This window comes from Pezoporus occidentalis, unplaced genomic scaffold (assembly GCF_034315485.1).
Source record: "Pezoporus occidentalis ecotype Australia unplaced genomic scaffold, CSIRO_AGI_Poc_V1 ctg163, whole genome shotgun sequence".
Classification (NCBI taxonomy): Eukaryota; Metazoa; Chordata; class Aves; order Psittaciformes; family Psittacidae; genus Pezoporus; species Pezoporus occidentalis.
In genome coordinates this window covers 19039-41725 of record NW_026913457.1, presented here as the reverse complement: position 1 = coordinate 41725, position 22687 = coordinate 19039, and the positions used below count along the sequence as shown (strand labels likewise).

The following is a 22687-nucleotide window of genomic DNA, read 5'->3' as shown; positions in this document are numbered from 1 at the left end:
CCAAAGCCAAGAGAAATAAGTGATTGTATTGGTATTAGGAATGATTTAATATTCATTACTGCCTTTATGTCTGCGAAGAATATGTTATTTGGCTTTCTCTGGTCTTCCTTCCTTTCATCTCTTAAGTCCATCGTGCCTTCTCATATTATTTGTCAGGAATGCAGACATGTAATTCCTGTTATAATCATAATCTTGGATGTATTTCAGTATCTTGATAACCAACACTGTTATTGCATAAGCTGTTGGTTATTGCAGATGAAACATTCATATTTCCTGGATGTTTGCATGCAGCTGTAATTGCTGTGTTTGACCTTATAGATAATTGGTTGTTAGCTTCTAGTTATAAACATGCAAGTATTTTAGGTATGCAAATCTCCACATAATTTAAATCTGTAAATTCCTTTGTATGAGTTTGCAAATCTGAAACACAGCCTTTGCTGGTGGAGTGATCAGGATGTACCAAAAGGTAAATTGGTTATGTTCTGTATAGTCTCAGACTGGCTTATTTTCCTTACAATGCTTGGGTAAACCTGTGTGGAAACCTGCAGATGTGTGGTTCCCTCATGAATCTCACTCCTTTTGGTGCATTTCAGTGTTACCTTGTTTAACTCCTCTAACTGGTCTGCCTCTGATGGTAGCACATGAGTGTTAAGCATGACAGGGCAGACTCTGGAAACTGGACAGAGAAAGTAAAATAAAAGGTCCCTAGAGACTTCAATAAACTTTCTCTGGAGACTTATCACAGAATCCCGGACTGGTCTGGGTTGGAAGGGACCTTAAAGCTCATTCAGTTCCAACCCCCTGCCATGGGCAGGGACACCTTCCACTAGAGCAGGTTGCTTCAAGCCCCTGTGTCCAACCTGGCCTTGAACACTGCCAGGGATGGGGCAGCCACAGCTTCTCTGGGCACCCTGTGCCAGCGCCTCAGCACCCTCACAGGGAAGAGCTTCTTCTTTATATCCAACCTGAACATCCCATGTTTCAGTTTTAACTCATCACCCCTTGTCCTATCACTACAGTCGCTGATGAAGAGTCCGTCTCCAGCATCCTTGTAGCCCCCTTCAGACACTGGAAGCTGCTCTGAGGTCTCCACCCAGCCTTCTGTTCTCCAGGCACAGGGTTTAGCTTGCTCTAAGCCCTGGCCTTGAACACTGCCAGGGATGGGGCAGCCACAGTTTCTCTGGGCAACCTGGCCCAGTGTCTCATCACTCTCAGTAAAGAATTACTTCCTAATGGCCTATAGTCATTCTTTAGAAAGATTCTTTCTCCAGGAAGGTTCTCCTAATAGGGAGCAGATCTCTAACACATGCCTGGGAATTGTGCGCTGAGTTGCAGCATTGCTGGGATTGGGATTCTTTCGTGCCAAAAGGCTGCATTGTCATTTTTCCCTATTTCAGGCTTCCTTTGGGAACGCTGGTAGTCACCACACGAGCAGTAAGAAAGCTCTGCTCTTCCTCTTTGAATTCTTGTCAGAGCTGGTGCCCTTTGAACCAGCGCAGTACCTGAAGGTGAGAAGATGCTAATGCAGATGGTTTTCTAAAGACACTTCTCCAAAGTGTGTGCCTTTGACTAGGCTCAGTATATTATTAATATTGTTATAGTAATTGCATTACTGCTGATACATTATTCAAAACCTGTCTGAAATAAGGAAGTACAAAATTTTTATTTACTTGACAAGAAGGAGTTTTCCTTTCATGGAGCTAAATTTAAGCATGTCAGTGCTTTTTGTTTGTGTTGTTGCTGGGGAAAAATTTCGTGTTGGTTGCCATGAAAATGGCTTATCCTACAAGAAGCAAGAACATGTTCTTTGGGGAATATTTGAGATAAATGGCTGTAAACATTAAACAGAATTTCTACACTGTTAAGTGGCTAATCTTGTGAATTTCGTATTTCAGGTCCATATAATGTACCCGCCTTTTGTGCCAACGAAACATCGGTCTGTTCTGTTGGAGTACATCACTCTGGCTAAAACCAGACTGGATGACCTCAAGGTCAGTCAAAACTGTCTCTTTTCAAATAGTTCTTCCTGGATATGTTAAAATATGAGTTGTGTTGTGACTGTGTGTATCTCTGTAACCTCACATAGGTTGCTATAGAAGATATGGGGCTCTACGAAGACTTGTCATCCACAGATGAGCCTGTGCAGGTACTGCTGGTGTAGCTAACAGTTTTCTCATCAGTCATGCCCCTGTTCTGGAAAAGAGTTTAGGCTATCCACCTCTCTGCCACTCCTACCAAGTTTAAGCACACTGCCAAATCTTCTGCAGGTTTAGGATGGGTTAGTGGCCATAAATATGCAGATTCTCCTCAGATTTGGTAGCATCTCCCTCGAGGGATTTGGTGCAAACGATTTGATCACATAGGAAAGCATTTTATACATCAATATCTATATATATTGTTTTCAGTATAGCATGTCATCTTTTTAGTGTTTTATCAAGGTTTCATACTCAAAGGAGACTCTGGGAGGGAATTTGCAGTTTCGTACTGTGGTTTGATAAGTTTTGGGTAGTAAGAGTAATTGATAAGGAAGCATTTGCCTTTAGTATCCCTTCCTTTATTTTGAACACAAGTATGGTACACTAGGGGCCTCATCTATACTGTCAGTTCAGTACATGAGATACAGGCTGGCAACAGGGTAGCTGAGTGTACTGCAATTAAGTCTAGTCCTGTGATGAACTGCAAGTTGTAAATGAAGATTTAATGTCATTTCTTCCAAGTCTGATCTGTTTGTCAGTTGAGAAACTGGTACAGGTTGTTGTAGTCTTAAGCTTACTTACAGCTCAGACAAGAGAAACCTATGATGGCAGTCCCTCAGAGTGTAGTAGCATGGGCTGGGGTTTAATTCTAAGTGTACAAACCAAAATAAGCCAGACCTGGAGCAGAAAAGATACTGTTCCTGATGGGGTGCAACTGGATATATGATGTGATGTTAAGCAGGAGTATCAGCTGTAGTTGCTGTCGGAGGTGTGTACAGAGCTACACGGACCTTTGAGCTGACCCAGAATAGCTGTTACAGCCTTAATGAGGCAGGCTGATGGTTCAGGCTCTGCTTCTCCATCCTGCAGTTTTACTCTGCATATCAGGTAGTTCTTGTTATTCTGTTGTGTTTGTTCAGTTGCTTCCCAGCACAGATGACTGTTACTAACTCTGGAAGAACAAGCAGGGAAAGTATTGTCATCCTTGATTTCTCACAACGTCTTTCTTTCCTTGTTACTTGTGTGAGCCAGCCCCAGGGCCAGGCACTCCATGATGTTGAAAAGGCCCTTCAGATATTTGAAAACACAAGGAAGATCCCAACATCTGTGATAGAAGCCAGGTACCACATGCTCTCCAACTCTTCCGGGTTTTAGCTGCAGTAGTAGTGATGATAATGGTGACAATAATAATGATGATGGTGCTAATAATAATAAAAGCCAAGTCCAAATCAAAGTAACAAAACAAGAAAAATTGAGGATATGAGCAAAGGAGGTTTTGGGAAGTTCTTCCCATGTTGTTCCCTTCCTCAGTAGTCATCTAAATAGAGGTTATTTGTGTAGAGAGTGAAAAGGCATGTGCACACCTGGAAAAGTCCACAAATGTGATAGTAAATAAAAAGTAAAATTAAAGAAATTAATAACTGTTGGCTAATCTGAGCCTGATTTGTCTGTGATTATTCATGGCAACATGAATATTTCTTGTTTGGAGGAGCCAAATAAACTGTTGTGGTAATGAGATGGTACTGCACAGCTTTGTCATGGTTAATATTTTGCTTTATTTATTTTCTGTCTCAGTATTTTCAGGCGACGATATTATACTTCCTGGTTCCTTCCTGCTTTGCTCAGGCCGCGTGTGGTTAGTATTTGCTTTTGGCTTCTCTTTTTTGATCCTCCCATTTAGATGTGCGTAGTGTGTAGTTTGTACCTAACCTGCCTCTTTTTCTGTTGCAGCTCCCTAAAACCCCAGATGTGCGCATGGCTTTTATAGATTCTTTAAAGAGGTATTGTGACTGCCCAGTGTAACTTTCTGTGCTTCTGGACTTTTCTTCTCAGAACATTTATCTTCACATCAGATTATTGGAGGCTTTGATACCTTGTTTGCAGAAGGCTGAGCCCTGGCTAGCCCTCTTGGCAGGGCTTCATGGCCAGGCTCATGGTGTGCAAGTTGAGTCGTGGAGGGAGTATTTTATTTGTACAGGTGAATGTCTTCAGTTCTGTAATTAGGCCTCTAGCCACTGTGAAACCATTAACTAGGAGTCCCAGGCAGCCCTCTGGCTGCAGGCAGGACATATTTTTATGCAGACTTTGGAGAATACTGCTGAATATAAAATTTGATAAGGAAGATGAGCCCCCCCCTTTTTTTGATAAAGGGGAGTTTTTTGGGAAAAAATACTGGAGAAGTGGAAGATGAAACTGAAACGTCTGTTAATGCTTTATGAGCTGCTCTTGAGGCACCCCAGGAGAACACAGCCCCTCTCAGAACTCAGGCTTGTCCTACATGTGTGTTCAGAAGTGCTTTTCTGCATTGCAGAAGCAGCTTTATTTTAAATCCAGTAATTCCCCTGTAACCTATCATGAAGAAAAAAATGTTCGTGACACTGCCTACAGATGAGGCATTTGGTCCTGCCTCGTCATTCTAGTCTGGCTCTAAAATTAAAGACTGGATCATTGTTTAAGGTTGAGAGAAGCAGCTGGGTTCTGGGGAGCCTCATGTAACATGTTTTTAGTGCTGAATGCCTGCCCAGCAAGCATCAGAGGTCAAACTTTGGCCTCCATTACATCAGTCTTTTAGATGTGTGAATCCTGCATGTCACAACTTACTCTCATGTGATCTTAGACACATTATATATGGAATGGGTATCAATGCATGTGTTAATAATATATATAGTATTGTTTTTGTGTAGTGTGTGTTACATGTGTATAATACTTGCTATGAAAGCCTTAGGTATAGATTTCTTGCCCTTGTGTCAGATGATGATGAAAAAATGCTTCAGATGCTTTCTATGCTTAGGAGCCTCTAATTACATTTCATAGCACAGCTGTTGTTTGGGTTTATACTTAATAAATCTGGAGTTTGAGCGTGGTTATGTGGTATAATGAATGTATTTGCTTTTTCTGTTTTGTTACAGAGCTGATAAAATACCCTCCAACTTGTACTCAACATACATGCAAGCCTGTGGTGCTATGAAAAAGAAAATGTTACAAGGTAAAAAGTAGAACACTTACTTCAGGATCAGTTTGAAGAAAAGTGAATTTTTCCATTGATGCCCTCCTGAATTGAAAATTTTCAAGAATTTACAGCTGATGAGGCCTTTAATCTGCACATAAATATGTGTATGTTCTTTATGTCTTACTAAGGTATTAAGGAGTTACTCTTGTAATGAGTCTCTGCCTATCCTGCTTGGGTGGGATTGTTGAGCTCTGTGCTGTGGCTGCAAACAATGCCTGAGCTCGCTGATTTAAATCTACCTTAGAGACATCTCCATGAATCAGCATTTGCAGCTTGAATGCTCCTCGGCTCTGGCTAGCCTGGGGTGTGAACCTGCTGTGTTGATACCTTGCGTAATGGCACTGTCTCAAATCATCATGGTCCTCTTTTAAGAATGGATTACTGTGCTTGATGGGCTCTGGGGAAGCAGGAGGGGATAGGAATGAGCTCTGAAGAAACAGGAGGGGCTAGGAACAGAGCCAGTGGGACAGGGATTGCAGCCCATAGTTTACATGTGTTTGTGTGGGAAGGCCCCGCTAATTTCAGGTCCCTTCACTGTATCCACATTATTGGTGCAGTGTGTGTCAGTGTAATAGGTATTTAATGAGCCCTCTTATCTTTTTCAGCAAGTGGGTGTTTCAGATGCATATTAAATGGGTGACATCCTCACCACACGGTTATAGAAATGGAAAGGTCAGGCTGGTAAGCAGAGTGTGGCCAGTGTGGTGGAGATAAGTGAGCTCTGTGTACACAGAATCTGTAATTGAGCCCTTCTTAGGGCACTTGGGGCCTTTGAAGCTCTCTAGAGAGGCATGACAAAGCAGTCCTCGGCCACCGCAGATGTGCAGCAGCCTGGCTGCTGAGGTTGTCCTAGCAACCGGCAGGGATGAAGGATCTGACATGCTGGGTTGGGATCAGCAGGATCCCAACGGGCAGCCAGGGCTTGGCAAGAGCCCTTGAGTTGCCAGTGACCTCTAGTGGTACTGCATCCTGATCTGCCTGATCTGTGTCCCCTCCCGACCCCTACATCCTAATCCCATACGTAGGGCTCTTGCACAGAGGCTGGATTTAGGGCAGGATCAAGTGTTGGTCAGGTCTAAGCCTGTGCTGTTCATTAGTGCTCACCCTTGCACCTAAAGATGACTCAGCAGGCTCCTTGTTACCGTGCCATGTGTTTATAATGAGTATTAGTTTTAACGTTTGTTACTTCTCATGTTCAGTCCTTAGTTATTTCTGGCCCATGTACAAGATGCTGCTCCTGCCTGACCAACTGTATGGGTGGTTTTTGGGGCTGTGCTGTGGCAGCTTGTTGCTGGTGGCACTGTCTTTCTAGTGGTAAAAGGAATTTCCTTTTTATTCTTTTAAACAAAAACCAGAACAGAGGAACATGTAGCATCTGGAGATGTTGCATGGAGGAGACGCTGATGATGTAGTATTCACACTGTCTCTGAATTTTGAAACTGGTTCCAGTCGTTTGAGGACAGCAAATGTTTCTGCAAGGGGCAGAGCACTGGAGCAAGTAGGAAAAAACTCTGAAAGGAGAGCTCTTTTATCTCTTGCCTTTAAGAACTAATTTCCTTTCTGCAACTAGGGATAAACTCATAAATAATTAATCAAATAGCACATTTTGAATGTGAAACCAAAGCTGTTTATGTGGCAGATTGACAGTTTGGGGATCTGTTGTACCTTATAGAAAAGTAGTTACTGTTTTTACAGAAAATTTATGCAGAGGTTGGTGAATGCATTTTCTGAGCTGATGGAATGCACAAAGGTGAGGGTAATGTGTTGCACTTCTCTCTTGCTTGTCTAGATGGATCTCAAATAGGGACCAGCTGTTCCAGAGAGCCTGTGGAACAGCTGAAGGCTGACCTGGCTGAACTAAGAGTGCTGATTGTAGAGCAGGCTAAGCATGAAGGTATGTGGGAAGGCAAGTTGCAACTAGCCATAACTGGCTGTTAAAAGCTGCATTAATAAAATGTGGCTAATGACAGCCAAAGCAATAGCAGTAGTTAGTTGCCACTGGCACCTGAAGATGGTAATCTTTCAGATCTGTATAATCCTGCCAGCTATGAATATATCTATATATCTATATATCTATGTGTATTAATGTCTGATCTGTTTCCATGCTTGAGTTCAGAACTTCAGATCTCTGTGGTGATACTTGGTATCAAAAGTACTTGGTACCACGCTGATCTTTGCTAAGGCAGGCAGCCCTGTTCCTGGGTCTCGCCCGGTGACCTGGGCCCCCTTTTGAAGGTTGTTTCCTTTCTGGTGTGAAAAACTATTCTCAATGTGTATTGGAAATAGTACTGGGGGAAAAATAGCACTGCCTTCTAAAATAAAGGCAATGATCACTGTGTTCCATTTAAACTTTTTTTTTTCCTTTCTCAGTAACGCTTTTAGTAGCATACTCAATTAGAGTATATATTTCACTTGTTCTTCTTCCTGCTATGTGGAATTATAAATCTTTTATGCTTTCTGTCCTGGTTACACTCTCCTCCTGTTAATCTTCCTGCAGATGTGCTAGCACAGATTGCAGTGGTTTCTGACAAAGTGGCAAGAGTCTTTTGTCACAGTGGTGATGAGAGTGAAGCTGCTGCTTTGCATTCTCCAATCCAAATTGACATTTCTGCTCCCAGGCTGGAGGCCTGCCATCAGAGTGTGAGTACAGCCTTCGTTGGGGTGAGAAATGAGGGGCTGGGTGGGTAAAAGTGCATACTGTGTGAAAGGCTGCTTTGTCTGTGGAGAACAGGAAGTACATTTCTCCTTTTGTCTACCTTGTTCTGCCCTGCACAGACTGTTCATATCTTTCTGCCTCCTGGATGTTGTTGGATGACTGGTGGCAAGATCTGGAGATAGATTCTGTCAAAGGAGTCCTGTAATGGGCTAGGCTTTCCCTACCAGGCTTGTCTCTGTTGTGTGCTGGAATCATTCCTGAGCTGTTACTGGCTTAATTCTCCATCTCTTAGTGCCAGTGGATCTGTACAACTTGTAGCACATGTCATTAACTGATTTGTCTCCTTGTTAATGTTGGGAAACATATACACAGCAGAAAATGAGATCTAGATATCCAGCCCAACAACTAGGAATTAGCAATGTGGTTCTAATTTCAGGTTGTCGATCTTCTGCTGACATCATTCTGCCAAAACCTAATTGCTGCTTCCTACTTTAACCCTCCTGACAGGTAAGATGCAGATAAAAAGAGTAGAGAAGGCAGAAGTGGTTAGTGCATTAGAATTCCAAAACTCTTCCAGGGGTGAGGAGAGACTCCTGCTTGTTCATACTCACTGTGCCAGGCTGGCAGATGCAGGCTGCTTTATTCTGAGGCTCTGTAATCTAAGAACTAATGTGCTTTGATGTATATTTGTAAATAGAACGTATTTCCCCTCTTTTGTTACTGTTCCCTTCAGAAAAAGGTGGCCTTTGGCTCTGTGTTTTGCTCTGTGACAATGTATAAAAACTCTCTACCAACCTTATGTGTTCAGGTTGGTGTTTTCAGCTCAGTGGTGGAGGATGGGGAATGAAGCAAATTCCTTTTGTCCAGGAATTACTTGCTGGCTGACTCTAGAGATCAGGGGTGACGAATGCTTGTCTTCTGACAGCGAGTACTGATGTGTCTTTGGGGTGTCTTTTTGGCAGGTTCACCCTTCATTCCTAATGCCATATGTAATACGAAATGAATGAGGCATAAAGCCTAACACTGCAGGCACAGGAAGAGCATGGTACACTTTCTCTTTACCTCTCATCCCGTCTTGCCCCTGGAAGTGACTCAGTTTGATTCTGGCATGTATGAGGAGGGAGAGGCAGCACTCCATTGCCTCTGGATGGACTCTGTTAATAGCTACCTCTTTCCTGACGTTAACAGAAGTTGTAAACACTGTGGTCTGGTCAACATTTCAGTGGAAAATGGCTTTGTTGGGAAACAACAATGTGCTGAGAAGCTGCCTGCAAGCCCAGCTGCCAGTGGCACTGAGCTAGGTGCCTGCCCCCCTGGGGTTCGGCGTGCTGTGGCAACTGGTGCATCTTTCCCTCATTCAGCTTGTTTTGACCCGGAGCAAATGAATCTGTATCAAAAACCTGTGCTGAAAAGTAGCTGTGATAAGCAAGGACATCCCAGGAAATTGTTTCTAAACCCAACTCCCTATCCCATCTCCTCTGAGGATGTGCTGGGTTTTGTCAGCTGGATGGGAAAGTCCCTTCCCCTGTTTTGCAACAGGACCTTGCCATACTAATTCCTTTTTCCTCTTGCTTTGTTTTTTTTGATCCCATTTATTGCTCTGCCTCTGTTTACCTTGTGCTCTGTGTGAAAAAAGCTGACTGTGCCCCAGGCAGCTTCCACCTCTCCTTGTTATCTCAGAACACCTCTTTGACTATATTAGGCACTTGTAGTGTTCATGTCTTTGTAGGGGTCCTCTGCTCACATACTCCAAAAGTGACACTTCTTTGAACCCTTAGATGGAATGATAATTATCCTGTATTTACAAGCATGGCTTAGGTTCACTGTGTTTAAGCATTTTTAAATACCTTTTCCTGTACTGGGGATAAAAAGCAGCAGTAAAATGAGCATGTGGGTTTTCCCTTCCACAGGCAGGGACCATGCCTCTCCTTGTTTGTGAAGATGATGTGTGGACACAGGAATCTCTTACCTTCGCTTCTGGGCAGGCTCTGCCAGCTTATTTATCATCAGGTTAGTTTTCCAGCCAAGAATAATGTGGTTAGAGTGTGCTAAAGGCTATCCTTCCTCCATTTCCTGTGCTGTGGGGCATGTACCTGTCTGGACTACACCCTGGAGGGACTTCACTAGTGTTCAAACTTCCACAAAACCTTCATTTTGGTCCAGTACCATGAACTTGCTCTCAGGAGCGTGAGCTGAATGTTCTTCTGCAGAAATACATAGGTTAGAAGGTTAACGCATTCTGAGATACATTTTAACAGCACCTAAAATAAGCAAGTATATGAACAAGCCAAAAGAAAACTAGTAGAACACTTAGTTCCTGAGCTTCCACACTGAATAACACAGTTGTACACCCCTTTTAAAAATACCCCAAATTTGGGGTGCAGCAGTGTGTGGCTTCTCAAGAACTGTTGGTTTAATTTTCTTTACTCCATGATATTGCAGATGTCAGACTAAAAGCATGATAAAATGTCATAGAAGCTAAAAGCCTTGACAATCTCCAGTTCTGATGGGCTGAATTTACAGCTAGTTTCTTCAAGTTACTGTGTCACAGAAACGTCCAAATTTTGCTGCAGGTTGACCTAAGCTGCACAATTTCAAGGAAGGAAGAACCTGTGATGTAATTGATGCCTCTTGTCTGCTAAATTGATACTGCTGCACTAATTAGTCAATGGACAGAAGTAAATGTTCTGCTATTTGATTAATTCTCTTTTTTTTTTTCCTCTGAGAAAGGTGGTTTCTAAATATATGTCTCTCCAGTTCTTTACTCATGTTTGGCTTGCAGGGTCCTTCCCTGAATAATGCTCATATTTTAGGACTAGCAGCTTTTGTGGTCCACTTAAGTGAATCCAGAGCTCTAATTCCTGAAGTGCAAGTCAATTTTGGGATTTCTCAGCCTGTTCCTGCAAAGCTCCTTTCCCTTTCTGAGTTCTGGAACTGCTTGCTAGAGTGCAGGATGGAAGAATCGTTTACCTTCTGCATGAGGTGAGGTCGTGTCTCCACCATGTGTCTTTGTTTCCCTGGTGTAGGTTTGCCACAGGAGGGATGCTTGAGAGCACATGAAGTGCTCTCAAAAGCAAATAGGTTAGAAGCTTTTTTAATACTCTTTATTTTGACTTTGGACTTTGAGTGGGAAAAGGTACGATTGAACCAAACAGTTAATGGAGTTTGTTCTTTTTCTCAGGTTTTGCACTGCAGCAGTATCTTACTTTATGTGCAAGTTTTCATCCTGCTCTCATGAGGAGTTGTGTGCCTTGCTTCCTCCTAGCCTTGTTAAAAAGGTAAAAGGAAAAAAGTTTTACTTGTGAGAATGATCAGTCTCAGTTCAGTTTCCTGCTGCAGGCTCCTGTGAAACTAACTCATGCAAAGAAAACTATATAAAAATGCATCTTGGTATCCTCCCATCTTACCATTTTATGTATTTGCTTGTTTGGCAATGTCACACAGGGGTTGCACTGGGCCTTTTTTTTTGTGATGGAAATGTGCAGGGTCTGTATGTTTGTTTTAGCTGCAGTACTTAGTGCCTCGGCTGAGCTTGGAAGCTCGGGAAATCCTGTGCAAAGAGGCAAAAACTGAGCTACTCTGGAATTCCCTGTCACATCCCTCTCTGAACTACAGAAGAGCCAGCCTCTGTTTATGGAAACAAGCACGCTTTCAAGAGCTCTTGAAGGAAAAAGCATTCCAGGTATAAGTATTTTTCATGACTTCAGTTCACACTGTAATTCTCATTTTTCAAGTATGCCCTTTGCAGTTTACTAATTGGCAATAAAAAGCTGCTTGTAAAAAGTTAATGTGCTTGAAAGTTGGTCTGACCGCTGAAGATATCACGTGCTCAGTGTTATTTGTAAGTGTTGATGGTGATGGTAAGGTAGAAATAGAAAATTAGAGTTAAGTTTTTCATCCTGCTTATTGTGAAAGCAGAAAGTTTGACAAGTTATATTGTATATACTGAGAAAATGGTCAGGAAGTGTAGAGAAGAGACCTGTCCATGGTCTCAGCTTCCTGCTGTGTACTGCCTGTGAAGTGATGGTGAGTCAAATAACTGAAAATACTTGGGGTTTTTTGGTGCTTTGTCTAAATGTCAGTGTTCTCCTGAACCACCTGTGTTTCTCTGATTGTTTGCCTCTGCCTTGCTGAGAAGCAGGTTTAAATCACAGCTACTCTCTTCATACCACCCTTGGACAGGATTTCTTTTTTTAACCTGGTTCACATAAAACCAGTTTGTCTTTGTGCAGAGGAGTCTGTCATGTTACTAGAATGACTCCTTGTGCTTGGCTAGCTTGATGTATGCAGCTAAAATAGCTTTGCATTAAAACCTTTCTTTGATGCTTGTACCAGTCTGTCTGACTATGGTGCTTTGTTCATTTTAGCATTTATTTCTAATAACATGTGTTCATTCTGGTATCTAGACTTTGACATGATGAGCATGTTCAGAAATGTCAGAGGGGTGGGTGGGTGTGGGTGAAGTGTTTTATAGGCTTGCTTTCAGTAAATTTTTAATGCCAATTGGGTTTTAGTTTAGATTGGTTGCAAGAGAAACAGTGAAAGAACTTTTAGTTGATGTTTTCTGTCTCATCTCTCTTAACCTGTGCAGGATTGTGTCTGAGGGTGGGCGAAGGTGGGTTTTATGTTGGGAGGAAGGTGGCTGTTCTGCACAAGTTGCCTTGCTGGTCTGCCCTCTTACCTCACTCACTGCTTTGCCCAGTTGTCTTTCAGAGAGTGGCTGCTATTGGAGCTGGAAGTGTCCTCTGAAAAGGATATTCTGTCTGCTTCAGAAAGGTAAGTGCAGAGGGGCTCTGTTGAAAAGGGCATAGCTCAAGAGTCTTTCCCACCCATATGAGGAAAAAGTACTGAAGATCAGGAAGTAAATAAACCAGCTGTTGTGGGGCAGAAATGCCTGTTGACTACTATGCTTTGTCCAGAGTTGCAGCAATGCTAGAATGAGGCATGTTTAACTGAGGAAGCTTACCAAGATAAGCTCTGGCCTGCACATGCAGTCCTTCCAAATAACTTTTCACAAAACCTCCCTGTTTCCAGAAGCAAGAGGTGACTGACATCAGGACATGTGGTTTTGGGTGGTGACTCTTCTATCTGTACTTGTATGGGTGCTTTCACGTGTCATTCCACTTGCTGTGTGAGCTTCCTTTTACATCAAGGAAAGACCACCATTAAAATCTAATCTGTGATAAGTGTTTCTATCTTCTCCTTTTCAATACTGCAGGCAGGATTTCCATTATTGGGCCATCTATCAGTGGTATCTTCCTGCAGCTTCTGCTTCTGGTGGCTGCGATGGAGACCTGGAGAAGGCATGTGGCATTATTATCAGTACCATTCTGGATTCCTCACAAAGGTATTCTGCATCATGACTTGCATTTCTGCAGAAGCAATAGTTCTGCTAATGGCCATGCAAGATAGGAGCTGTGAGCTTGTGCCTCACATGGGGCTGTGGAAACAATTCTCTTCTCACAGGTCTGGTTGGGAGTGAAAGCTGGGAGGTGGCCCTGCAGGACTCGCCAGTCTTTGCATAAGAATCTTGTTTTGGGTGACAGGTCTGGGATTGCAGTCACAGAGTCCCTAGTCAAGCTTTATGCTGAATTTGTATTCAGGTTGTTTGGCCAGACAAGCACCAGTGCCCCTGAGGAAGTGGCTGAAGCTGGAAAATGAGAGCGGTCTAGAGGAGAGTTGCTGTCTCACCTACAGCTTGTTTAAGGAATATTAATATTAGAGCTTTATGTTCATCTGAAGCCATTTGACTTTATTTGAATGGTGTTGTCCTGCTGGGCTAACAGGGTTAGTTACCTGGTGTGTCTCTTAATTTCAGGTTGGACCTGGGTACTTGCGGCCGGTCAAAGAGAGCTCTCAATCCTGATATCTTCTGCAAGCTGCAGGTGATTTCAGACTCCATGTATCTATACATTCAATCCTTGATTTTTGACCCAGCAAAGTCAAAAATTATTTCCTAATACCTCAGTGTACATTGACATTCAGTTCTCCACGTCAGCAGTGGCATGGAAACTGGGGGGGAGGGAGATTTTTCTTACTGATCTCTTTGTCTTACTTCAGCAAAACATGGAGAGTCTGAATGAAAACTAGCGTACAGTCCTGGCAAACACTGATTTATTTTTTTTTACCCCATCTCCCTGTTCAGGAGATGGTGCTGGAGCTGGGGTGTAGGCAGAGGTTGCTTTCTGACTGCACCAGGCACTTCCTGTTGGAGATTCTCCAGGAAAGACTGAAAGACAGAAAACCTGGCTCTGCTTTGGGTGAGCAGTTGTGGAGGCAGCAGGAGCTGCTGCTGCACAGAAGGTAAATGCAGATCTGAAAGGCTGGGAATATCTTGAACAAAACTGCTGTTCAAGGAAATTCTAGTGCAGTTGGGTAGTCCCTCCTCTGATTCCACTGCAAGTGAGGAGGACACTATTGTCATGGTAACAATTGTGCAAGGGATACTTATTCTATGGTACCCGTGTGAATTAACTGTGTCTTGCTGTCTTAGGCTTTAGTTGGCTCTGCCAGTAGACTGGATTTCAAAGACCCACATGCCCTCATGGACAACGTTTACAGCCATTCTTCATGCAACCATTTGTAACTGTTGTTAAATTACTCTATTTGCTGCTGTCAGCTAGATGTGCATTTCCATTTTTGAGTCATTGCTGGTATCTTTGGAAGTTGTGTGTATATCATGGAAATGCAGGGGGGATTGTTGCCTATGGGAAAAATTCCTTGTGCAGTTTCTGTCTGTGTGTTTGAGATCTCTCACATTTAACATCTCTCAAACTTCCCTTGGTATTGAAGACGCGTTCTTGAGAGTATGGAGCCTGATTCTCTTCTTCATGGTAATCTCAGTTTTGTTTTTGTTTTTCCCTATGTAAGGATCCTGGTGGGGCTCCCTGCATCCACTCTGATCATGACATGTCAAAAAGGAAAGAAGACAGTGTTGGACTGTGAAGACTTTTTCTGTTTTGTAAACTCAGAGCTGGTATGTGTCATTAGCCAAACAGTAATTTCTTGTTGGTAAATGCTCTAGATTAAGACCTTAAACTTGGGTTTAGGACAGGAGTTAAAATGCAGCTAAACTTGGAACAACCTTAGCTTAGCTCATAGGGACATTCAGCTCATCGAGCTCAAGACTTCACACCCCCTAGCTCTGTAGAGTTCCTCTCAGCACTTTGCTGTAGGATGATGACTTTTGGGTTTGTTCGTTTGGAATTGTGGCATTTTATGCTATGGAGAGAGAATCCTTGGGAAATAGTGTAGGCAAATCTAGGGTGGAGCCAGCCAGCATAGCAGTAGTTGGAGCTGGGATTGCACAGTCCAGAAGCAGAACCACCAGTGGGTGATCACAGAGTAGCTTGGTGGTGGCTTGGCCAGTTCTTGAGTGGTGGGAGTGTTCTTTCCAGTTATGTTGCTCATGACAGTGTATGTTTGTGGTGTGCACAAGCGTGCAGCAACCTGGGGGATGCTGTCTTTGGTGTCATCTGTCAAATGTTTCTCTAGTGTATGTAACACAGGAGGGTAGGAAGATCTCTGCAGCTCCCTAGGAGATCAGCTGACCTGAGGGTCCCCCAAAGCACTGTTTTGTGCTCTGAGGATAGCTATCCTTTCTGTTTATCCATCCTGACTGGCGTTTTCAAGCCCTGCTGCACTGTCATGCTAGGCACAGCCAAAAACCTCTGTTCATTGCAAGACTTAATCAAACTGCCATCCACGAGTGGTGAGCAGGGCTGTCTGATTTGCTTCCTGGTGCTGGACTGTAAAGCACCACCTAGTCAGTGGTGTTGCTTTATGTAGAAATGAAATTATTACAGTCTGAACTGATGCTCAGGATCTCACAGGGTGATTTTTGTGCTGAGTCCTGTTGGGCCAGGCACCCAAAATATTCAGAGAAAATCGTAATTCAAAAGGGATGAAATGATTTTTTTCCTCTCCCCACAGAAGAACGTCTGTTCCAGAGGGTATGCACTGTCCTATGACATCACTTCTCACTTCTTTAGGGTAAGTGCTGCTTTTGTCATTCTATTCCAGTATCCCTGCTAACTAGAGTAGTTTCTTCACCAGATACCAGACTGTGATACTCTTGGCAATGAGATGTCCTATTTATGCTCTTGTTTTGAGAATCATTGTTGTAAATTCCAAAAAGAAAAGCAGTAATCCAGGAAAATGCAGAGAAGTAATAGGAGGCAGTAATGGTAGAGGTTAATTCTAATACAACACACCAAAGCTGATGGGAGGAGAAGTTGTTGGTAACACATTCCTTTTGCTGGGCCATGCTGACCCCTACAGTTACCTTTGACTAGTTTGCACAGAGCTGGTGAGATACTTCAAAGCAGCACAGACATACGTGTGTAGTCATCATGTAATTTATCCCCTTCCAGGGCCTGCTTAATGCCAGCTTGGCCTGCAATAAATTTGCAGAAGCAATCAACGATGTTCTAACAGCGTGTCAAACCAAGTGTCCCATTGTGCTTTTGTCTGCAGCGGTAACTGTTCTTATTTCATCACTAGATAAGTACCAGTTCAGAGCACTTGTCTTAAGCTTCATTTAATACAAACCGTGAAGTGAGTGTGGGGAAATTCTTAATGCCTTTGGGAAATTGTGGAGTGTTTTTGTACCCTTGTATCACTGATTCCAGCTCTGGGCATTCAGCCTTGGTGTTGGAGCATCACTATACAAGAGGAACAGAGGCTGTTTAAGAGAAGCTGGGAGACTTGTCTGGGTTTCAGATGCACAGTGAAGGCGGCTGATTGTTATGTGCCAAGCAACCGAAAAGTCCATAAAGCACAGATTATTCACTGTGAGGGTGCTGAGGCGCTGGCACAGGGTGCCCAGAGAAGCTGTGGCTGCCCCATCCCTGGCAGTGTTCAAGGCCAGGTTGGACACAGGGGCTTGGAGCAACCTGCTCTAGTGGAAGGTGGCCCTGCCCATGGCAGGGAGTTGAGACTGGATGAGCTTTAAGGTCCCTTCCAACCCAAACCATTCTAGGATTCTATGATTGGTCCTGCTGCAGGAGTTTCAGAGCACCATGGTATGATGGTCACATATGACCCTCTTCACATTTCCAGGATGTGAAACTCCTCATGGTTCTTATGTGTGAATGTATAGTTTGGACTTTTTCAATAAGGGGAAGGGATGTCCATATCAAATACCTGGCTGAGGTAGCATGCATAGCTAATTGCAGACAACTACTGAGTACACCACCACTAATGCTGCTGGTTTGTCTTTCTTCCTAGTTTTGGTGGCCGAAGCTGGAGCCAGTACTTTGCTCTCAGTGGAAAAGACTCTTTGGAGTTCCACTTGCAGAAGAACTGGAAAGACTGAGGGAACTAAAGTCCTCAGCTACCAGGTGTGTATGAGGAACTGAGTGTGGATCTGCAGCAGGAAAACCTGCTCTCTGAGGTATGGGCATCCACGAGGCCTGTTCTTTGAGCCAGGCTGGGTTTCAGCAGGCAGTATGAGATGCTAATGTGGACTGAGGCTTGTAGGACAGCTATATACAGATTCCTTTGTAGAGTTTAAACTCAAAATTGGTCATTATAATTATTTAGTCTGGCCTTCTGTGTAATATGGGTTAGAGTGTTCTACCATAAGAAAAAGAATCTTTTTAGAGGAGACTGGAAGGCAGAGTCCTTGTTAGAGAAACACTGGAAATAGCCTTTAGCACAGTGTTGAGTCATTTGCTTAAGCTGCCGCACCCTTTGCTCCCTGATTTGGTGAATCTCTGGTCTCTTAAAGCTACCCACTGCTTCTCTGCTGTATCCTTCCTTATTTAGCTGTTCTGCTGTCTGTTCAGCAGACTGATACTTTTCTCCAAAAGCTGGGAATTCAGTACAAGAATCTCCTTGCAGGTTATTGCAAGTGACAATCGCTTGTGTAGTAGTGTACAGTTAGCGACCTGTGCAACCTCGGATAAGATATTCGGGTATGCTTCCACCTGCTTCTGGGGTTTTATTTTTTTTTTAATTGTCTCTTACATAGCATCCAACTGCAGGGAAAATAATTTGGAAGAATTTTTGGCCACAGACTTACACCTTTGCCCAAGCCCCTGATTTCCTCCTCATTCAAAGCTGATTTCCCTCTTCCAAACTCATGACATGCTGGTTTTGTTTCCTAGCTTCCTTTCTTCAGGAGTGGCCTTCCCTCCCTCTGAGCCTCCTTGGATTTCAGCTGCCTTCCTCCATTGTGCTGTTCAGCAGCAGTCACCACGTGGACAAGAGAGAGAGGCACTGAAGAGGCTGGGGGCTGACACACAACAGGCAAGACTGAGCACATTTTAAGTGTCTGCTGCTCCCAGCACTTGGATACTAGAAGCAGAATGTCTTTAGCTGAGAAATGGTTGTTCTGAGATACTGCTCCTGTCCCTGATAAACCCTGTTGTGAAATCTTACTGATGGCTAGTTGATAAAGTGAAGCTGTAAATTACCAGTTGCTAAATACTTATCCTAGAGGCAAAGCTGTTCCAAACTTTAACTTTTAACTCATTATTGACTCCTTTGTGAAGCCAGGGAGCACTAATAATCAGCTGCTATAAAAGCTGAAGCTGGAGAGATCACTGCAGGGACGGAGAGCTCAATCCATGGCATGCCAGGATCACCTCTCCCTGTGGATTTTAGCACAGGCAACTTGGCTGGAAGATTAAGGAGATGCAGAAAGTCTGTGAGACAGGAATGCACATGTTTCAGGGGCTCTCAAAAGACACGCTGGGAATCCCAGGGAGAGATTTCTGGAGGCTTTTCCCAAGTCTGTTCCAGGAAATGCCTTTCCATGCTCTGTGCCCTCAGTGCATGGGAATTATCTGAAGCACCCTGCTGAGGAGGGAGCTGGGCTGCTGCCCCGCAGTGCTGTCTGTTGATCTTGCAGGGGATAGCTGGGACCAGAGCTCCATATGGAAAGTGTCACTGTATTAGAATATTCACAGGCAAACACTGTTGAAGCAGAACCTGTGGCTTACTGTTTACTCTCCAGTTTATTGCTTGGGGCAGCAGTGAGGGTAGCAGTTCCTCTTGGTATGGGATTTACTCCTCTACTGTTTATACTGGCTGAGAGCCAAAAGCTGCTAGTCAGAAACTGGTGTCACTGAGTTGATGTGAGCATTTGGTACATGTGGAGTAACAGCAGCTTTCACCTCAAAAACCTGCCTTGAGAGAGGAGGATGCCAGGAAGAGTAAGAACAGTGGGGGTTCCAGCGGCTGACTGGTGTTCAGGCCCCAGCTCACACTCCCAACTGGTGCTCTGGTGCCTGTGGGACTGCACAGGTCTCTGTGTATTGGGGACTTAGTTCTGTACACAGCACTGGTGTTGGGAGCTGCATCCCTTCAGGTGACAGCTTTAAGGGGCAAATCTGTCAGAAATGGGAGTGTTGTGGGATTAGCCACCTTTTTGGGGTTGAGACACTTCAGTTAAATCCAAGGAACGCAACTATTCCACTTGTGCCTCTCGTTTTTGTTTGATTCATCCATGTGCAGCAGTCTGTGCCTCTGGAAAGCTCTCAGCTGAAGGGAAAGGTCTCTCACTGCCATGTTTCTTGCCCTGACCACTATGAATGTGCAGACAGACCTGCTGTGCATGGAAAGTGCTGTCTGGCTTGGCCCTCTCTTTTCTCAGACATAGATAAGAAAGGAGGGTTAGCTTTACAACTGGATTAGCAGCATAAATAGAGAAGTTACTTTCCAGGATCACAGAGCCACTGCATCCTTTGATTTTTTTGCAGTAGCGATACAGAAAAGCCATAACCAGTGTATGTTAGGACAGGATTACGACGCACTTGCATCTGCTGGTGGCATGGTGGCTGTAGACCAACACTAGCTCTCCTCCAGGTTTATGTCTGTGGTAGCTCACTCAGTTTTTCCTTCACTGGGAGAAGTTGTCATCTGTTGTCTGACTTTGAGAATAGTGAACTGGGTGTGTAGTACACCCTTAAAAGCAACAGACAATGTCAGGCTGTCATCTCCAAACACACTGCCTTCAGCTGGGAGGAACAGCAGTGCTTGCGGTTCATCCAGGTCCATCCTGGGAACATACTCAGTGAAGTGTTTATTTCCCAATGGGAAGGTGCATGTTCTGAGTCACCACCACGGATACAACTAACAGGCAGTCTCTTTTCCTTGCAGCTTCTTGTTTCTCTACTGTTCTTCTCACTCATGGATCTCATCTCAGCAAAAATAGCACCAAAGGTAAATTCAACCCTGAGGGAATTCTCATGGCACTAAATGTGTCTGATCTTCTTGGTTTGCTGCCTAAAAATGCTTTGCACCAGTACTGTGGAGGCTGGTAGCTTGTTCTGCAAGAAGGAAGGGATCAGTGATGTCTCAGACAGGGCCTGCTGAAAGCCTTCTGTTCTGACCAGATTAAACCTGTATTTCCCTCTAACTGACCTTATCTTCCTTTTCACTACAGTAGCTTTTATTTCTCTTCCTGAATGACTTACAATTTTCAGTTCCCTGTCCAGGCTTTACACCTCCCAGGTAGTGCAGGAACCTCCTCTCTATCTTCTCTTTTTTGCAGCATTTCACATTTGTTAGATGATGTTTTTCCTAAAGCTGGAATGTACATGATGTTTCACAGGAGAAAGGGTCACCAGCAAGGGGGAACTTTAGTTTCCAAATGATTTAATACTATTAAATGAAGGAGCAAAAATGACAGGTTTCTTCCAGCAGCTGCCTGCCCTAAGCACCCTCCTGCCTGTGAATGCCTGTTTCTGTCCCTTTGCTGTCTTCACAGCTTTGAAGTGCAACCATTTGTGTAGTCACCTACAGATTGGATAAGGGAGCAGATTCCAGTGAAACATAATCATAGTCTGCCTTTGGGAGTAGTCTGCAGAAAGAGTTGTTGAGCAAAGAAACATCTGGGAGGTTATTCCAAGTAAAATAATTAATGCAAAATAAAAACCCAACCCCACAATCCCAAGACATGCTGTCACTAGAAAGTTAGAGGGGAAAAAGCCTGCTCTGGGGAGCAGGGTGGGTTGGTGCAGGACATGCAGTAGCTCCATGCCGAGCACCACTGGGAAGTATGCTGGGGATGAGCCAATTGCTCATTGGTGCTGCTTCTCCTCCTCCACAAATCATTCTCAACTGAGCCCTGTGGTGGCCTTGTTTGGTGATGAAGGCACTGTGCTACTTTGGTGCCTGGTTGCCCAGGAGAATCCAGGCTGCCAGGTGAGGGGAAAGATGTGGGCTAAATTCCTAAAGGTCCTTTAATGGAACTCTTTATGTACAAAATTTCTTGTGAGCGGTTCCTTTCTGCTTCGGTGCATCTAAAGCCAGACTAGACCTGTCCTTTCTGATGCCCAGGAGGGAGTGGATTTTCAGACATCTCTAGAATGGTCCCTGGAGATCTTGCAGTGCCTGGAAGAGAGGGGTGCATCCTGGCCACTGCTCTTCCATTCAGCAGAGAAAGGTGAGTGAGTCCTGCTGCCAAGGGGTGGGAAGGTGAGGTTCAGTGCTGGACAGGCATGTCCTGTCTCTGATCAATGAGTGTACAAAGCTGGCCTTTGTTAGCAGCACAAAAAGAGACTTGCTTCAGTAAAAGCTGAGAAGGTCCTGCTAATACCCTGCAGTCTGGTGACACAGCTGATGAGCAGGAGTGACTGAAACTCAGTATTGTTCCTTCTGGCAGAGAAAGCCTCAGTGGGGACAGCTTCCTTCACTAGTGTTTATTGTGGCCTGGAAGGAAACTCTGCTTCCCCTGTGCTGCTATAGCAGCATGCAGAGTGGCATGAGGATCATGAAAGATGCTTAGTTCTTCTCTTTTGTCCACTGCAGACACTAGGCAGTACTGTGTCCTTCGCAGTGCAGCCTCAGACCATCACATCAGGCTCCTGCCTCTTGCATTCTACAGGTAACAACCTGCTGGGCTCAGGTGGTGTTTGTGAGGGGGGATGTGGCTGATGGTTTCTCTGTACAGCAGCTGGCATAGGGGTAACTACTACTGGCCTGTAGATGAGCTGAGCTCTTACCTTAGCTGTGTGGGAGGGAATACCTGATCTCACAGGATTCATATTTAAGGAGCCCTGTATTTTTTGCTGGAAGTTCCTCTTCAGCTTTGTGCTCCAAACAGGAGTGTCCCTGGCTGCCCTCCTGCTCCAGCAGTGGGGTGGCCCTGCACACAGTGGGACTTGTAAACCAGAGCAAAGGCACTGGCTGTGTTTGCTCTGTGTGTCTGTCGTGGAACCAGTGCTAACCAGACCTCCTGTGTGACCTTTAGCCTCACCCCAGGCTTTCACCAGCAGCTGCTCACTCGGGAACAGACTTTTCTCTATGTGGCACTTGATTTCTACATCCAGCTGCTTCAGCTCTTTGTGGAAGGGAAAGACCTGCCCCAGCCTGATCAAGCGAGCCAGAGCTCAGACCCCACAGAGCATGTGAGTGAAGCTCAGTCCCTTTTTTTTGTCTTGAAAAAGAGAACCATGAATCCTATTCTTATCCCTTCCTCTGCCACTTGCAGCATCCCCCTTGTTCCTACCTTCCTGTCTGAGGCCGAGGGAGCTTGTGCAGCTGCTTTGGCAGGCAGGAAGCTTGCTCAGGCCTTGGGGATGAGAGAAGCTGATGCCATGCTGTTGCCCAAAACTGCCTTGTACGGGACCTCAGTGTGGCTGTATTGATCTGCTTAACTTGTGAACAGCCCCTTGGTGTGGCATACTGGTTCCTCTTTTCATTTCTGAAGGCAGGGACTGAGAACTCAAAGTGACACTGTGCTTGGTCCTGACTGGCTGCGTCTCTTCCCTGTTCTCCAGGGGGATCTCCTGGAGGTGCTCTCCACAGCCCGGCGGTTCCTGCTTGGTGTGATCCCACAATGCCCTGCCCAAAGCTTTGGAAACATACAACCGGTGT

The 22687-nt window shown here is 44.4% G+C and overlaps 1 protein-coding gene across 1 annotated transcript in view; it reads left to right on the top strand.

Moving 5' to 3' along the window:
* The window catches only part of FANCA (FA complementation group A), a 36624-nt gene that overhangs the window by 13218 nt on the left and 719 nt on the right, over positions 1-22687 (top strand). The window contains exons 15-42 of the mRNA XM_062612982.1: positions 1398-1508; positions 1896-1991; positions 2087-2146; positions 3228-3316; positions 3771-3831; positions 3927-3976; positions 5105-5181; positions 6995-7099; positions 7703-7845; positions 8298-8368; positions 9772-9871; positions 10644-10843; positions 11043-11139; positions 11367-11543; positions 12564-12637; positions 13080-13208; positions 13680-13746; positions 14007-14164; positions 14732-14837; positions 15794-15853; positions 16234-16338; positions 17090-17202; positions 17971-18112; positions 19967-20029; positions 21149-21254; positions 21620-21695; positions 22062-22218; positions 22591-22683. Of these exons, the coding sequence (XP_062468966.1) occupies positions 1398-1508; positions 1896-1991; positions 2087-2146; positions 3228-3316; positions 3771-3831; positions 3927-3976; positions 5105-5181; positions 6995-7099; positions 7703-7845; positions 8298-8368; positions 9772-9871; positions 10644-10843; positions 11043-11139; positions 11367-11543; positions 12564-12637; positions 13080-13208; positions 13680-13746; positions 14007-14164; positions 14732-14837; positions 15794-15853; positions 16234-16338; positions 17090-17202; positions 17971-18112; positions 19967-20029; positions 21149-21254; positions 21620-21695; positions 22062-22218; positions 22591-22683 (2886 nt within the window). The remainder of the gene's footprint in view (positions 1-1397; positions 1509-1895; positions 1992-2086; positions 2147-3227; positions 3317-3770; positions 3832-3926; positions 3977-5104; positions 5182-6994; positions 7100-7702; positions 7846-8297; positions 8369-9771; positions 9872-10643; positions 10844-11042; positions 11140-11366; positions 11544-12563; positions 12638-13079; positions 13209-13679; positions 13747-14006; positions 14165-14731; positions 14838-15793; positions 15854-16233; positions 16339-17089; positions 17203-17970; positions 18113-19966; positions 20030-21148; positions 21255-21619; positions 21696-22061; positions 22219-22590; positions 22684-22687) is intronic.